The sequence below is a fragment of the Tetrao urogallus genome (genome assembly GCF_951394365.1).
Source record: "Tetrao urogallus genome assembly, chromosome: 24".
NCBI lineage: Eukaryota > Metazoa > Chordata > Aves > Galliformes > Phasianidae > Tetrao > Tetrao urogallus.
Window position 1 is genome coordinate 1,280,745 of NC_136837.1, and position 16,851 is coordinate 1,297,595.

Sequence of the window (16,851 nt, forward strand, 5' to 3'; positions counted from 1 at the left end):
TGTCTTTTCCTCCCTTTAGCTGCATCTTCTCCAGAACTGTAGAAAATGTAGAGCTCAGCTTCAAATGAAGAGCGAGGAGTGCTTACCTTCACAGTGCTGCTGCTTCCAACTGCAGTTCTGAGATATTGGCAGCTCCAGGCTGTTTTGTGACATCCGTAATGCTGCTCAGTTTATTGAATTTGTGCAGGAGTGTTTTGCTTTCTTTCGCTCATTTTCCTTGAAAACAATCTAATCGGGTGCAAAAGAGGATTCATTGTAAAAGCAGTATTTAGTAAATCTCATTAAAACAGTTGTGAGCACTTTGCAAAATGTTGGCTGTCCTTAGAGGTCAGTTTCTCCCCTTAGGAGAAGAAAAGCAGCTTTTGAAGTCAGTGCTTCAGGTAAAATCCTACATCAGAGCACTGGGTAGGCAATGTTTGCTTCCTGACAAATTTAGGCGTTCCAGTTGGAAAATGCAATTAAGGTAATAGTGAAGACTGCATCTCAAATTCACTTGTGTGCATTGGATACTGGGTGCAAACTCTTTCCTTTTTAATGGCTTTAAGTGAGCATTTCCTCTTCTCTTCTGGAATCCCTGCGTCTTTTCTGGGTGCTGTCATCTCAAGAAGCATTATGTGGGTCAGCCTCAAAGGTGAAGGCTGCAGGAACCCGTGGGGACAACATTTTGCTGTTACCTTCCCTTTGTGCTTTGTCTCTCCCAGCAGGGTGCTGCCCATGCACTGTGTGTACAGGGAGATGCTCCCCATGCTGCATGCCCTGGACACTCATCCCTGCAGATGCTGACTGCTTGGCTTCCCTTGTCTTGATGGTTAATACATTTTTTTTAAAATGATGTTTCAGAAGGGCTTTGTTGAGGTCTGGCTCTCCAATCCCCCACCATCAGTGCTAACATGCAGAGCCTCGTTGTGTGAGCTCTGCTTGGTTGCATGTAATCGGCTGGAAACGCTCGGTAATGGGAGCAGCTTGCAGGGCGAGTGTCTGTAATGGCTTTAAGAATAAAGGGCAGCACATGCACTTCAAGCAGACCTGGCTTTTCCTCCCCTGCAGCTATTTGTTTTGCCTCCTGCTCAGAGGGATTCTTTGGTGAGGGCAGCATGCATGAGTGACCCATCCGTGTGTCTGCTGCTGCACAATGCGGGAGGTGACCCAGCCCACCCCCCCCCCATGCATTAAGTTTAAAGAGATGCATTTCCACTGCCAGCAGCCATCTGTAAGGGTAGGGCTGCCCTCCTCCTAGTGCTGAGTTTCAGCTTGGCTGACTGCTTTCTATAGTGATGCTGACCCTCCCCTGTGTCACCATAGCAGGACCTGCATCCCAGAGGTTAGTGGTGGTGGCTATGACCGTTCTTGCACCATTAGGCCAAGTCTTGCAGCCCAGAACAACCTCCTGATGCCCCTTCCAGCTCCTGAGTTGATCTCTTGCATGGCTGCTATTGCTCTGAGAGCTTGTGCTCTCAGATCCCTCATCAACAGCTCTGCTTTCATTGCTAGGCACAGTGAGAGCACGTGTGTGCTGGCAGAGCCCAGAGCTCTGGAGCAGAGCTTGGTATCGTGTGGCTCTGTCCTCGTGGTCCCTGACAGCTGTCCTGCCTTCCTGCCATCCTGAGGTCTCTGCTTTTCCATGTCCACTGTCATCACATAGTGGAGTTTGTGGCCAGCTGACTTGAAGGAAAGTGTACCTTGTTAAACTTTGCTGGCTCCAATGGATCCGATGGGATGTGAGGAATGCACTGGGTTTTGAACCCTTAATGTTTAGCATTTTAGCTTCTTTGCTGCACTCAAGCAGTTCTGCCACTGCCAAATAACTGACGAATGCTAAGGAAAAGCCCTGATGCTTTCAGAGAACAGAAGGACTGGAAGCTGTCTGCAGTGGTGCTGGAGAAGAGGACAGAGGTGATGTCCCATGGCTCCACCTGTGCATGGCATCATGTATTGCTTCTTACAGCCAGCTGCCTTGCTTGCAGGTATTAACACATCCTTCCCTGCCTATCTCATTTAGTGCAATAGGATTAAGCTTTCTGTTTGGTATCAGTTTAGTGCTCTTAGTTCAAAATACTCTGCTAAAGGAAAAGGCAGGGATGAACATGAGCCTTAAGTGAGGTGCTGGACTCATTCCCACCCCCACCCAATGCACAGATTCTCATCTCTTGGGAAACTTCAGCTTTACATCCCATATTGGAAACTGGGCGCTGTGACAATTTTGCTGCGAAGGAAGTTGATTTTCTCATGTGCCAAACCTGCTTTGGGCCAACATTTTGGAGGGGAAGAGTTCCAGATGCTTGTCGGGGATCAAAAAATCACTCTCATCAAAAACCAACCCCCTGTTTTTCTTTGCTGTGATAATGTTACAGGGCTCTGCTGTCTCCTTTCAGGTGCTCTTTGCTACCTGAGCACTGGTTGAGATGGGAGACTTGCTCTGCTGCTGGCATTGATTTATTTAAATATCCGTGAGTTTTCCTGTTTGATGTGATGGAAACGTTCATCTCATGCTTTCATTCAACTGTTCCTCCTTCAAATTTGTGGATGCAGCTGTTGCAAGAGCTACAGAGGTGGCTTCTGCCAGGTCTGCTAACAACCCAAATGCAGCTGCAAAATAATTCCTGCCGAGAAATACATCCATAAATCAGGAAACTGCTCTTAGGTGGGGCCGTTACCTTTTGTGCAGCAAGGTAAAGCTCTCGGCAGGCTCCCACTGAGTTCAGTGCTCGAGATTTGTTTTATGTGCAAGGAAATGCCTGCACTGGGAAACTGTGCTCCTTTTTGTGCAGCAGGAAGGAATTTTCTGGAAGCAGCCGCCTGCAATTAGTGCAGGGGAAGCACCTCCAGCAGCAGCGAGCTGCGCGCTCTGCGTGCCCTCACCTGCTCGCTCTAATTGGAAACACAGTTGTTGTTCCCTGATAGATTGCCTGCTGCAAGCCCACGCTGCTGTGCAGAGCACAAAAACACGCAGCGAGGTGTGGGTTGCTGCTGTGGGGATGGCCAAGCAGCTGTGTTACCTCTGCCATGCAGCACAGCCCCACTTTGCGCTGCTGACACAACGTGAATCCCAGAGCTGCGCCATCAAGACTTTGCTGAGGGCAAGAGGTGACTCATCCCCACCTTAACAGCCTCTGCTGCGGAGGTGTTGGCATCGTTTCCCTGTTGGAAGGAGCTCACAGGGTTGGTGCGGGGCTGAGCTTGGCCATGGCTGTGCATTCCATGCACGTGGCTCAGCTGCAGCTTTAACTTCAGCTCCACGGCTCCGTGGCACGGTGCTCCCATCCCAGCAGATCCGTGTGTCCGCTCTGCTGCTTTCCCTCTCACATCTCATAATGGGATGCTTACAACCCAGTGTTCTCTCTTTACAGGTGTTGCTCTCCTTTTCCTGTGTGTTAATTGGTGAGCAGATTCCTGCTTTGCAGAACTGTATTTTGGTGGGGTTTCCTTATATCCTCGAGGAAGCATTAAGACAACAGGTTGATGGTGTTCAGCCCTGTCCTCTCCAGTGTGTTCCTTCCCATGAGGGGGGCCACTGCTCCCCTGCTGCCCAGAACTGGAGATTTGTGGCCCACCAGCCCTGTGAATCCCGACCTGCTCTTTGACCTGCCTGCAATTAATCTACCCATCGTTATTTGAGCTCTGGAATCTTTTCCCCATTCATCTTGCCATTGTGATTTTTTTTTTTCTTCAATGCAACTTTCTGCTCTCAGTGTGGGGGATTTCTCCATGCTTTTCTCAGCGCTTTTGGCAGTGCTCTGCTCTGACTCCCCTGTTGCTTTGCATGTGAAAGCTGGTGGCCTTTGGCTCTCCCAGGGCTGTGCAGCCTGCTCTATGCATCGCCTTCCCCCCAACAGCTCCTCGAGGTTTCCTGGGTCCTGAGAAGCACGTGGGGTCAGCTTCCTCCCTTGCATTTAAGCATATGAAATTGTATTTTAGCCAAGAAGGCAGTGCTGTTAGTGGGAGGATTTTGCATATAGCGAAGGCTTCCTGGGCAGGGCTGGAATGTGGAGTGAGACCTCTGTACGAGTTTAAAATGCTGGGATGCTCTGCAAGCTTGGTGCAGTTATTCTCTGCGAATGGCCACCCGCATCTTTTGTAATGTGTCTGATTTATTTGTGTAAGTGATACCGCAGCTGTAAAATGGTAACACCAAGCTCTCAACCACTGTGCTTTCAGTGTGAACTCTGCTGCACCAAGTGTGGTTTTGGTGGGTACTGTATGATGGGCCCTGGCAGCAGGGCTGAGTGCAGTCGCATTGGTGCTGGTGTGCCTGGAGAGCCGAGCTGGGAAAGAATCTGCAGAACAGAAAGAAGGGAATGCAGAAGGTGTACAGGGCTGGCAGTGACATAGAGCACAGGAGGAGGGCAGCCAGGGTGTCATCCCAGCTCTGCTCTCCATAGCAAAGAAACTTCTGCATGAAGTGTGATGACCTCCTTAAACTCGAGGTCCCCACTTGGGCTCTGCTTGCTGTACTCTAACTATGCTGCTCGCTGGGGACTCTGCTAACCCTGCCAAGAGGGGCTGAGGAGTATTGCCTGGGCTCCAGCCACGTTCCCCCTGGCCCAGGCTGCTTTAATCTCCTCCAGCCTGCATCAGCTTCTTTTGTCTGCTCCTTCAACTTGAATTCTTGCACAAAGCATTAGAGTTGTTTGTATCATCAGTCTATGAGCAGGAAATACCAACGAAGGGTTGCGAGAATTTAGCAGCCTTGTGGATATTAAGAACAGAGCTGTGTGTGGGTGATGTCCTGCAGGCCATGCACGAGGAGTCACTGCCCTGGTCACCATTCATCTCTGGGCCATTGAACCACGTCTTCAGGCTCAGTTCTCATGTCTTGTAGTGAGTGCAAAGCTTGTAAAGGCATTGGGGTGGCAGTGGCCTTCTGTCTGTATGCACGCACCTCCAGGTGCTCTGCGGCACGGATCAGAGGCTGCAGATCTACTCCTGAGGACTCAGGAAACGTGGAGTTGTTCTTTATGTCGGACTTTGCTGCAGCTTGCTGCCCTATGCAGCTTTGTGAGTAAAGTTACAGGAAGGAATAAACGGAAAATAAGCAAGAGGACAAATATCCTCTGTTCAGAACTCTTCATCGTGACCTGAAGCGATGCGCTTTATTCAGCAGTTTTGGCAAACAGGAAGTTTTCTTTCAGAAGCTGCAGCATTTGCTGAATCATGGAGCAAGAGAAATGGAGTGCAAGAGTTAGTTCCAACAGAACAGATTTTGCAGTTTTCAGAGCTCCTCTTACATCCTTTATGTTCAGTCTTAATTGCCTGTCCCACTGTAAGCAGTGCTTGGGTTTTATACTCTGCTTCTCTCAGTGCTGTGTTTGCATTTCATAGATGAGAAAACAGAGGTCTGGAGGCAGAGCCTGTCCCAAGGCAGTGAGACACAGCGGGGACAAAACCCTCATGGCTCTCAGAGTCACCCCTGCACGCTGTCTTGCAGCACTCGAGGAGCATCGCAGTGGTTTTGGTGTTCAGGTCTCCTCTGCTTTGAAGAGGCCCCCAGCTGGGGCTGGCTGAGCAGTGTCCTTCGGTGCTCTCATCCCTGTGTCAAAAGCTCTGAGATGCCTACAGGAGTGATGTCATTTCCAACAAGCCTGAGGGCAGCTCGGCTGCAAGGAGTGCAGATCTGTTCTGCTTCAGTCAGGGCTGCCACAAGAGTTGTCTGTACACTGCTTCTGGTTGGAGGTTTTCTCTCTGTATGTTCTCAGAATGTTTTCTCCATTGAGCTCAGGCTGTTTTCATGCTCTGCAGGAACTGTAGTGTCTTCCAGAAGTCAAGTTCCCATTCAAATGCCCTCTAACTCTCTTTATGCAGACTGCAGTAGGAGTTATTTTCCTATGTGTTGAGCTCTAAAATGAGAGGCTCAGGATCTCATCGTAGGCTGTGCATCCATAGCAGTGGGTTGGAAGTTGGGTTGTGTGCAGGCAGGAGAACTTTGATTGCAGGGAACTTGGACTAGATGGCCCTCAGGTCCCTTCCAGCTCTAAGGATTCTATGATTCTGTGAACTTGCTGGCTTCTACTGTAGACCTGATATTGAAGTATAAATAGTTCTCTTCTTAAATCCTTTCCATCTGAACTTTCTGGTTTGACCTTTCTTTGATAAGCTTTCTGTATTGGTGAGAATGAAAGGGCAGGAGGGTGCGGTGGGACAGGAAGGACACGTGGATCCCAGCAGATGTATCCCTTGGTACCCAGGCCTTGCTGCTGAGCCAGCTCCAGCTTGGGCTCCAGCTCCCAGTTATTTGAGTTCTGTGTTTCCCTCTAACACGTGAACCAGACCATGTTTGAGGAGGTTTTCTGGGAGTGCTTTTGCTTGCAGGGAGGCTGTGCTGTGCTGGGAGTTTGGACTGGAGCCCCCAGTAGCCCTCCTGGCTATACCCAGGCCTTCTGCCACTGGTTTTAACCATTAATTGCTGCTTTAAATCCAGAGTTAAATTGCCTGGGCAACCAGACTTCATGAGCCCACTGCCAAAAATAAAGCAGGGTCTGAAAATGGCTCAGGTCCCTGCACGCTTCAGGACTGCCACAGCTGGATGGGGCACAAGCCCTTTTGAACTCCATCCTTTGGGTTTTGGGGTCTCATATCTTCAGGCTATCATGTGATCCATCACCCTTCGAGTGATGCATTGCATTTGTGCGGAGATTTGCTGTTTGCTTCTGAAGTGCAGAATGGGGAGTGGGGCACAGGGATCCCCCGGCTCCTTGGCACACTGGATTCTGTGGCTTACTTCCCTATCCTCTTAGATAAAGCTTCCCTCAGGGGTGTTTCTCCTCCCAAGATGGCTTGTGGCCATCTCAGAACTCCAGAGCCTTTCAGTAGGGCTGCTGGGTCAGGCATCACAGCTGGGACAGGCTTCCCAAATCCCACCTGAAATGTGCTGGAGTGCAAGCGTGCTGCGTGACTTCTGTGTTTCCACTTGGTCTGTACAGCATCCCTGTTGGTTTGGTGCCTTTCCTGCTGCTTTTATAGACTGCAGTGTAGAGTTTTTCTGGCTGGGAGCCCCATAGTAATGGCTGTTATTGCAGAAAACCCACTGACTGCTCAGGCTGCCCCGTCCCAAACAATGAGTTGTGGTGATTACGTGCTGGGGAGGAAATGAAATGATCAGCAAAACCTACTTTGTAAAAAGCAATGGGTGACTTTATTTAAAAGCAATTACACTGGAGGTTAGTGGGTGCTGTTAATTCCTACCCTGAGTTAAAAAATGAAATGAAGCAAACGTGTTCAGTTAGGAGGAGTGTGATTGTCCAGGCTTATAAATATAAGTCTTGAGGAGAGAAAGTTTAAAACAGTCTAACACAGATGGACTGATGAGTTGTTGTGTGTTTGGGAAGGTGAGAGGTCTGTTTTCATTGGAGATTGTTGCTCTGGGTTCCTGCCTCCTTCCCTGGGGCAGCACTGATGCGGAGAGCTCGACCAAGAGCAGCGCTGGCATCTTGTGTGTGTTGCTCCAGTATTCTAAATGGGACACCTTGGAGGGGTTGGAGAGGAGATTGATACTGCAGTCCTCGAGTTTGACTTCTGAAAAGGGAGGGAAGTGCTTGGGGACCTCCTGCTTCCCATAGGGGCTGTTGGCAGTGATTGTTGGGCAGCGTGAAGTCGGTGTGGGTGCCTGCTGGTGACCAGCAGTGGGCTGTGCATCCCACCGCTGCAGACTTGCACCCTGGAAGCTCTTGGTATGGGGGGGAAGGCTTTCTCAACCCCTAGCCCCTTCAGAGTTAGTGTGAGTTAGTGATGTCTGATGGCTTACCTTATCTACTGGTTAACCTGAGCGTTCCACTGAGGATGGTTTTTGGTGAGCACACGTGGCTACAAGGCATCTCTTGGAGGACATGGGAGCTCTGATTCAGAGCCCAGGGTGTCTGAGCTCTGTGACGCTCACCCACACTGTGCTGTCTGTTCTCTGTGTCACTGCCCCATAACCATCTCAGTGTGAGAGCTCTGCTGATGCCTTTTCTTGCAGTCTGTCTGTCTGTTTGCTGTATGTCTAAGTGTTCCCTGTACGTTTTCTGTCTTGCAGCATCTGGAGAGGGCCAAATGTGAACTGCGTTGACAGTACTGGATACACTCCACTGCACCATGCTGCTTTGAATGGTCATAAGTGAGTCATTTACACTGCCTTTGATCATAAGGGGTGCTATGTGCTTTACAAGCTGCAGTTTGTTCATGCATTCACCACTCTGATGCTGTTGCCTCTGAAAATGTGGCGATGGTGCAACACTACACCATCTTCAGGACAAGCAAAGAACATCAGTGCAGCAAAGCTTAGAGGTGTTCTGTGCTGCATTGTCTGTCTATCTTTTCAAGTTTGCTAGAACATGGAAGTTTTCAACCATCCTTTTATTTACAAGCAATTCCAACCTTGTGATTCTATGATTCTATGTAACAAGACATTAAAGATGGCTTTTCCAGTAACAGTCCTCTGCAGTCTGTCTGGTGTCCAGTGTGTTGCTGTGCCTGCACCACCTGAAATTTGCTTTTGTGTGTAATTACATTTTTAAATAACTCTGGTCTTCATTGTGGTAGATCCTGTATTGTTCACTGCTACTTCAGATGCTGAGAAATTGAATAGAAGTCCTTATTCATCCTCCTTGTGCTGGTGCAGTGACTTCAGTCCCTATTCAGCTCAGATAGAACGAAGATAACGAAGATAACACAGATCTTCCCTGAACTTATCTCAGCATTCTTTCTTTGGGCATCATTTAGTAGGAATGTTATAAAATCACATTCCAAGAGGATCTCTGAAATACTTTTTTCAGATTTTTTTTTTTTTTTTTTTTTTTTTTTGATAAAACAGTGCAGACTGTGAGACAGAGACTGAATGCCTCACAGACCCCAATCTTCTCTTGCAGGGATGTGGTGGAAGTCCTCTTGAGGAACGACGCGCTCACCAACGTGGCAGACTGTAAGGGCTGCTACCCCCTGCACCTGGCAGCTTGGAAAGGAGATGCAGACATAGTGAAGCTCCTCATCCACCAGGGACCTTCGCATACTAAAGTGAATGAGCAGGTCTGCCTGTTTTTCTCTCATATTCCTTTGAGCTGATTTTCTCGGATGGAGGAAGACCCCTTGAACCGACTCCTGGCCCTCCCCAGCTGGCAGCAGTTGTTACAGAGTTAATTGCTAGTGGGGGGGAGGGCAGTGCCTAAAGCAGTTCCTCCTGTTCTGAGCTATGAATGAATGAGGTGTATATACATTAACCTATAGAGAGAGATATAAATGTGTACTGAGAGCCCCTCCGCACCTAGGAAGTAGTCTCCTGCTTTCATGCTGAGCTTCTGAAACTAACACAGGTTTTCCTTTCAGTTGCTGGATAACTGAGAAGTTTTCTAGTTCTGTCCCAGGATACGTTGGCTCCCTTCTTTTGGGAACTAATCAAAGCAGCTTTTAGTCTTCGTTTGGCCATGCTGTCTTAGCTACTCTCCTGGCTTGTCTCTAGCACTTGCTCCAGTTAACTGATTTGTAAGTGGTGAGATAATTTCAGCCTATGGTGACCCCAGATAAATCCCCTGCTTAATCTTTATTTTTTTCCCCAATCAGAAAAGGGAAGAACAAAATAAATATGGACTGTGGGAAGTCCCACCCATTTCTTTTGCTTAAGACTTTGGATAAAGGAGCTGGTTCGCTGAGTGATGCTGGCTGAGCATTGACACTGAGCCATCTGTGGTTCTGCACCGTGCCTTGGGCAGGCGTGCAGTAACACATTCCCATGAGATGGTTAAAGCTGCAGTGGCTTTTGGTTGTCCCCTCCCTGAGCAGGGGTGCCCGGTGTCCTTGTGAACCAACTCCTTCCTGCTGGGATTTTCATCCAGCTGGAGGCAAGTAAACCCAAACAAGGCTGTCTGCCTTCGTGCCATAAGGTTAAACACACACTTTCATACAGAAGTGAATTCATAACGAGGTCATACACTCCCAGCTCAGGTTTAGCAGAATCCATCTGAGCTGAAATGACTGAGAGCTGTGAGTTTCTGCTGTTTAATTTTGATCTGCTCTCTGTACTTTTTCAGAAGCTGAGGAACAAAATCCTCTTCACAGAGTTGGGGTTGGGAGCCCCAGTCCTGCTTCTAGCCACGCTTTGTGGGGACAAAGTTCTCCTGCCTGAGCATGCAGTTCCTCAATGTAAAGCAGTTAATGTGATGCACCAGCTGTTGCAAGGCTAAGTGGTTGCTTCTAAAGCATCGTGAAACAAAAAATACAGTGCCAATGCTAATCACCACCACTCCTCAACTGAGCAGGAGTAACTGTGTTTTACTGTTTTGGACAGTTTTCAAGCTCGGGGCTGTGCATATAGTAATGCCTTTGGGCACAGCTGCCCAATGTTCAGTCTTTCAAAACAGTGAGGAGTGCAGTAAACTGTTCACAATCAATCTGGTAATCTCAACCTGATAAAAACTGACTGAGGGCCCTGGGTGGGAGCAGAGCAGGACAGGTGTAAGGGAAACCTTTGCAAAAGCCCAGTGTTATCCTTCCAGGTAATGTTTCATTAATGTTTGTTTAGTAGGAATCCTTTTGAACAATGAAAACCATTCGAATAACTTGTGCTGCCTGAGTCTGGAGCCTTGTAAAGAAACAGTGGTTCAGTTTACAGGAATCAGCTGCTGGAATGGCTTCTGCTGTTAATAGCTCTGACTGGAACAAGACGCTGTGTTCTGTCATTTCCACCCCTTGGGAGTCACCCATTGCTTTGTTGCTCAATCTCACCCATTTCATTATCACATTTTTGTTCTTTTTCCTCTTCCTTTTTGTAGAATGCTCTTGAGATCAAAGAACTCAAAAAGTACGGCCCCTTTGACCCATATATCAATGCCAAGGTGTGTACTTTGCTGTCAGCATTTCACTGCATCATTACTCCAAGCTGCACTCGCGTGCTTTCAGGTGTAATGTCATCCAGTTGCAATAATACCTGTTCAGTTTGCAGCTGCTTGGGGAGAAGTAAAATGCAACCATTTATTTACTCTGGGTTTCTTTCTTCAAAGCAGTTATAGAAACATAATTTAAGGGAAGCTTTTCCTTACTTTCCTGGGGGCTCCTTCATTGCTTAGCCTTGTAGGACTCACGGTGATGGTCAGTTTGCTTGGTTTGGCTGGATGACTTCCAAAAGGTAAAGTAATTTCAACTCAAATGCTCTAGGTATTGTTTCACGTGCTAATGTCGCATTTATCAATGCAAAGAGAAGGATTTTTTTTTTTTCCCCTGCTTAAACATGGATGCATTTTCTGTGGGCTGTTTGGAGTGAATTTCATGCCTTCTCTCCTACAAAACGCATAATGCTGTGTGTGTTTGAATGGACGGTGAATTCTTTCCGTGGTGGTGGGGAGAAGGGAAGGTAGTAACATTGATACCTCCCTTCCTGAGCCCTCCGTGTCCTGCTTATTGCTTCAGTCTCTTTTTTGGTGTTAAGTCTGTGTTGTCTGACCCTTCAGCCCTGGTTTTCTGTTCCTGTTCTCCTGCCTGTTTTGCCCTTCTTTTGCTTTTAGCTCTTGAACTACAAAGAGGCACGACGTCAGCACTTACGATGCACTGCAGCTGAGCAATCGAGGAAGCAGATCAGAAAGTTCCTGGGGTCACTTGTTGTGTCTGTCAGACGGTGGTGTTTTCTCAGGCACTCCCCCATTTCTCATTTCTATTTATAATGAAGCAGCAGATGCCAGTGATGGCATAAAGCTGCTGCTTTATCACAGGATGCTTCTGCTGTCAGCCTCCGCACCACGCTTGCTTCCAGCCAGCTGCCTGGGACTCAGCCATCCATGGCAGATCTCTCTCTCAAAGTTCACTTGGGACTTTCATTCTGCTTGATCCGCACTACCTTTAAAAACACATCCAAAATTCCTGAGCTTGCTAACCACTGGGAATGATGTTTGTTTTTGTAGCTTCTATTTCAGGAGATACTTTAGCACGTACTTCTTGGAGCAAAAATATACCTACGTGAAACTTGTCCTTATCTATGACTTGGACAAAAATCCAGCTGGGAATTTTACAGCAATAAATATCCTTTGTGGAAACGTATCCCAGTTGAGTTCAGCTGGCTGAAGGGGAGCTCTCCAAATTACTGTCAGTAATGCAGTGAAACCTTATATGCTAGCAGTAAATTTTTGAGTGAGGAAGGAATACAGACCTCAAATTGGGCGAGCTTTCTTGTGGAATGTTTATTAAGTATTCTATCTTAAATTAATTTTCTTTTGGCTGTGTTCAGGATGGCTGTAGCACTCTTGCAAGCAAGGCTGGGGCTTTGCAATCTTTGGTTTTAAGGAGAGAGAGAGAAATGACTCACAGCACACGTTAGGTCCATCCGAAGTTGTGACCAGCTTACCACTGGTTCCTGGCCAGGTGTGATGAAGTCCAAGCAGAGCCACATCTCACATACTCACCTTGATGTTTTCTCAGTAGCTTGGCTGCAAGTGGGAGAGCCAAAGAAAGTCTAAGAGCAAAGTAAGGAGTCCTTGCTTGGCTGGTGCTTTCAGCTTCCCAGCTCCCACGCAGGATGGGATTTGATATAGAAGCAATCAAAGCAAGATGTCTCCTTTTTCCAAGCATGTGGGATATTTTCAAGAGGGGAAAAGTGTTTCTATAAGGTTGGATTACAGATTAAATTGTTACCCTGATCAGGAAGAGGTAAGAGAGCCAGAAGCTTCTTGTTTTCCCAAAAGCTTCTTTTTGTACCCCTTCCTTTTCAATATCTTTTAAATAAATAGCCCTTCCAGCCCATCTGTATGGGCCATAGAGACTTCTGAAACGGGAATGATAGAAGCCAAGTGAAGAGACGGAGCTGCAGCTTTGTTCCTGTGACTCCTGCCTTAAATTGGGCTCTAATTGGGATGAAGGAACCCACCCAGTTGAGCAAAGCCTGTGTAGAAAAAGCTGTCACGTAGCCCAAGGAGGAATAAACTGCACAACCTATCTTTGTCTTTCTTAATTGGCTGCAAATGATTCATGCAGATTGGGTTTAAAGCGCTATAAATCTAAATGTTGTGCTGAGAGAAGTGGAAGCCCAGCATCTGCAGCCTGTGGATGAAAGCGGGCAGCACGGCCACCTGCAGAGCTTCTGAGGGCTTGTTGGGCAGATGGGGGTTGTTTCTTCTGAAATGGTGTTGGTGTTGGCAGGCACCTGTGGGAGCAAAGGAGCCTCTTCATCCCTGCTCTGCTGAGGGCAGAGCCCTGAGGGACAACTGGAGGTCTTGCAATCTGATCTGTTCTGGATCTAGCAGCTGGCAGCCCTGCTGTGGCAGGGGGATGGAACCTGGTGGTTCTTGAGGTCCCTTCCCAACCACTCAACCCAAACCATTCAGTGATTCTTTTCCCCACCCCAAGGCAGAGTTGTGTCTACTAAACCATTTTTGCCTGGCATTCACAACAGCTCTCCAAAACCTCAGAGCAGCATTGCCAAGCTTTGCCTTGGTGTAAGTGTTCAAACCTTTGCAGGTTAGAAAATTTAGAAAAAAACAACAAACTTTTCCACTTATTTTAAGAAAGAAAGATGTGATTTAGATCGAAGCCCTCCTACAGAGTGTTAGGAACAGGAGTGCAGATGCTCTTGACCGAGCTGGAGGTGCTCTGCAGCAAGGTGTGATGAGGAGCATAAGGGCAGTGGTATGTGATATCTGATTACCAGGGCTTGAGAAATGTGATGGAACCCATATGAGAGCAGAGGCATTCCTGCTGCTGTTCCCATTTTGTTGTCTGCAGGCAGGCATCAGCCAAGGCCCAGCTTCCCACTCCTGGCTGCAATTAAGGGGGGTGCTTGGATTCCTGCAGGAGTGCTGCCCCTGGGTCCTATTGAGCACTCTGTTTTTTTCCTAAGGAGTTTTGAAATTTGAATCCACGTGCCTTCTGGCTGCTGGGAAGGAATTTTCTTTTTCCATCTCAGATAAATGCATACGTCTGAGTGCTTGTGCCTGTTTTTAGGCTCTGCTTGGGGTTGGGGCACACTCCTTTGTCTGGAACAGTTCAGGTATTTGGGGCTCCTCCAAGCTCACCCAAAACGGGAGCAGTGCAGACTCATGCGATAGCTGGAGTTCCTGTGATGGGGAAGGACTTGCTGTAATGGTGCAGAGCATCTTACCACCTGGTGGCTGTGGTACAGCAGGATGGGCTGGGGATTTCATCCCGGTTTTATGGATGGGATTTTGTCCAGAGCACCAGTGCCCTGAGCTGTTTAGAGAAAATGAGACTCAATTGCAGCAAACTTCAATAACTGTACTCTCAGAGGAAGCTGTATGCCTGTTTTGGAGCTGCCAAGCAGATGTTCAGGATTTGCAGAGTGCTTTAAAGCACCCTTGGCAGATATGGTCTGGGTGGCAGGGGAGGATGGGCAGTGCTGGTGGTGGAACAAGCAGAGCTGTGCACCCCCATTCGGCTCTGTAGGCGCACAGCTGCAGCTCCAGGAGGGCTGGGGCTATCTGCTGTTTCCTTCAGCTGTGGGGCACGCTGGTGGCCTCGGTCTGGCTGGGCCATGGGCTCACAACATCCAGGTTCCCTTCCCTGCCCACCACGTAACAGGATCTCCCATCCATCTAAATGAACTCGAGACCAGCACTGTAGGAGCGTTAGGCGTGATCTCTGTAGCTCTCTGTTCTCTCCCCTTCTCACTCTGTATGTGTATTTTATGTGCAGACTTCTTTATTCTCCAGTAACTTCTGTCCACATGTATGTGCGTTCCTTCACCATGGCTGCCTCTGCCTCTCCAAGTATCGAGCCTGTTCTTTGTCTGTGACCTCCTGTGCTAACAGTGATGCCCTGCTTTGCTTACCTTCCAAAATATCTCTCTCTGCATGTGGCTGTGCCCTGCCTCCTTGCTTTGTGATTTGATGCTGGTCGCAGCCTCTCCACGTCTCGCTTCCCTTCTGCCCTTCCCCTGGCTGTCAAATGATGCGAAGCAGAATAAAACAGAGTGGGAATTTGCATGCTGTGCCTCCTGTAATCCCTGGAACGACGTAACGCATCCATAGGATTAAAGTGCAGCAAAGCAAGCTCTGCAGCATGCTTGTGAAATGGTGCAAAATATTGACCGCTCCTACAGGGTAGTATTAAAAAAAAAAAGCCACAAAAGGGGTGGTTTTGCTCTCAAAGCATCAATGGAGGTTCTGGTCAAATTCATTTTCTAAAGTAGACTTTCTAGCTAAGACACCGTGTTATTAATTTGTTCTTAAAGTGACAGAGTTCTCTCAGCTGAGGCTTAAATGTGGTACACTTGTGCTGAAGTCACTTGGGGTCAAATAATTGCATACGTGTTTACACCCTTAACTTAGTCCTTTAGTCCCTGAACTGAAACTTCTCTGTGTATAATTACACAGGAATGAAACTAGAAGCTTGAGATGAACTTAGTTTGAAAGAGGAAAAAAAAAAAAAAGAGAAGACCCTTAAATCTGGCAACGTTCCTATTTTGCACCTGGAAATGAAACGTGGGGTTGCTCATCTCAGCACTTTGCTGATTGTAACTTGCCCAGCGCTGCATGCCTTAGTTGGGTCTGGCTTTCACGTGCTGCTCCAATGTTTCTTCCCTCCAGTTGACCTGAGACCTTGATGATGAGGGCTTGTTAGTGGAACAGCCCAGTGGCACTGTTTGCTAAACTCCTAATTTGCAAACTGCACGCAGCTGCATGCACTCTTTCTCTAAAATGGCCAGCTTGCAAGCTTCAGAACTGCAGAGGCTGTTAGGATAAGTAGGATTGAAACAATTGAAGTTTAAATCTGAAATGATGACAAGTGACAGCAGATAGAGTTCATGGTGCAGTTGGTGTGGCATGTATTGCAGTCTTTTATTTTGGTGGCACCCCAAAGTAAGGGATGCTGCCAGCTAATAACAGACTGCTTTCCCAAGGGCCAGAGGAATTAATGGCCATCCGGATACAGCACGACAATCCCTTAAGCTTCAGTGTGGGCTCTTCCTTTGGGTTTCCATGCTCTGAAAACAGGCTACTCCATCTAGAGCACCAATTCCCACAGAGCAGATTCCTCACATCTGAGCGAAGCTCAGTTGTTCTGAATGGTTTTGAAGCTTTGCTGGGTGGGTCACTGGGTGAGCTCCTCAGGGGGTGTCTGTGCCTGGTACTGGCATGGTGAAAGCACTGCTCCAGGCTCCAGTTCAAACCGGGCTCTTTGCTTCCTGACTGCTTTTTGTCTTGTTTTTGCATTTAAACTTCAATGGTTTGAGCGAGGCACGGCGCAGCTCTGCTTTCCCAATTCTGACACGTTGGCCTTTCTGACCCCCCCCAGAACAATGACAACGAGACAGCACTGCACTGCGCCGCGCAGTACGGCCACACCGAGGTGGTGAAGGTCCTCCTGGAGGAGCTCACCGACCCCACCATGCGTAACAACAAGTTTGAGACCCCCCTGGACCTGGCCGCTCTCTACGGGAGGCTGGAGGTTGTGAAGATGCTGCTGAACGCTCACCCCAATCTTTTAAGCTGCAACACAAAGAAACACACTCCCCTGCACTTGGCGGCGAGGAACGGTCACAAAACCGTAGTCCACGTCCTCCTGGATGCTGGCATGGATAGCAACTATCAGGTATCTGGGGTGGGGGGTGTGAGGGGCTGCTCTGGCTGCTGGGAGCCTTGTGGTTGTGAGGAGGGCTCCTCGTCCTCCATAGGGATCCTGTGTGGGAGAGGAGTGTTGGCTTTGGGTTCCTCCAGGCTGCTTGTTCAGCTTGTTCCTCTGGGAGGCCGCTCAGAGGAATCCTGGTGCAGTGCATGCTTGGTGCTTGCTCGTTAGTTGGGTGAAGAGCAACAGATGCATAGCGAGGGAGGAAAACTCCTCTGCCTATGCTGTTCTGCACTGCAAGACTGTGAGCTCTCGGTAGAGTGGAAGCAAACCATTTCCTTTCCAGCACGTGACCTTCTTCTAAGCTTTAGAAAGCCTTCT

At 48.3% G+C, this 16,851-nt stretch overlaps 1 protein-coding gene across 1 annotated transcript in view; it reads left to right on the forward strand.

Moving 5' to 3' along the window:
- The window catches only part of ANKS1A (ankyrin repeat and sterile alpha motif domain containing 1A), a gene marked incomplete at both ends in the record, with an annotated part of 78,624 nt that overhangs the window by 11,381 nt on the left and 50,392 nt on the right, over positions 1-16,851 (forward strand). The window contains 4 exons of the mRNA XM_079546293.1: positions 8,009-8,089; positions 8,841-8,997; positions 10,737-10,799; positions 16,201-16,497. Coding sequence (XP_079402419.1) covers positions 8,009-8,089; positions 8,841-8,997; positions 10,737-10,799; positions 16,201-16,497 — 598 coding nt within the window. The remainder of the gene's footprint in view (positions 1-8,008; positions 8,090-8,840; positions 8,998-10,736; positions 10,800-16,200; positions 16,498-16,851) is intronic.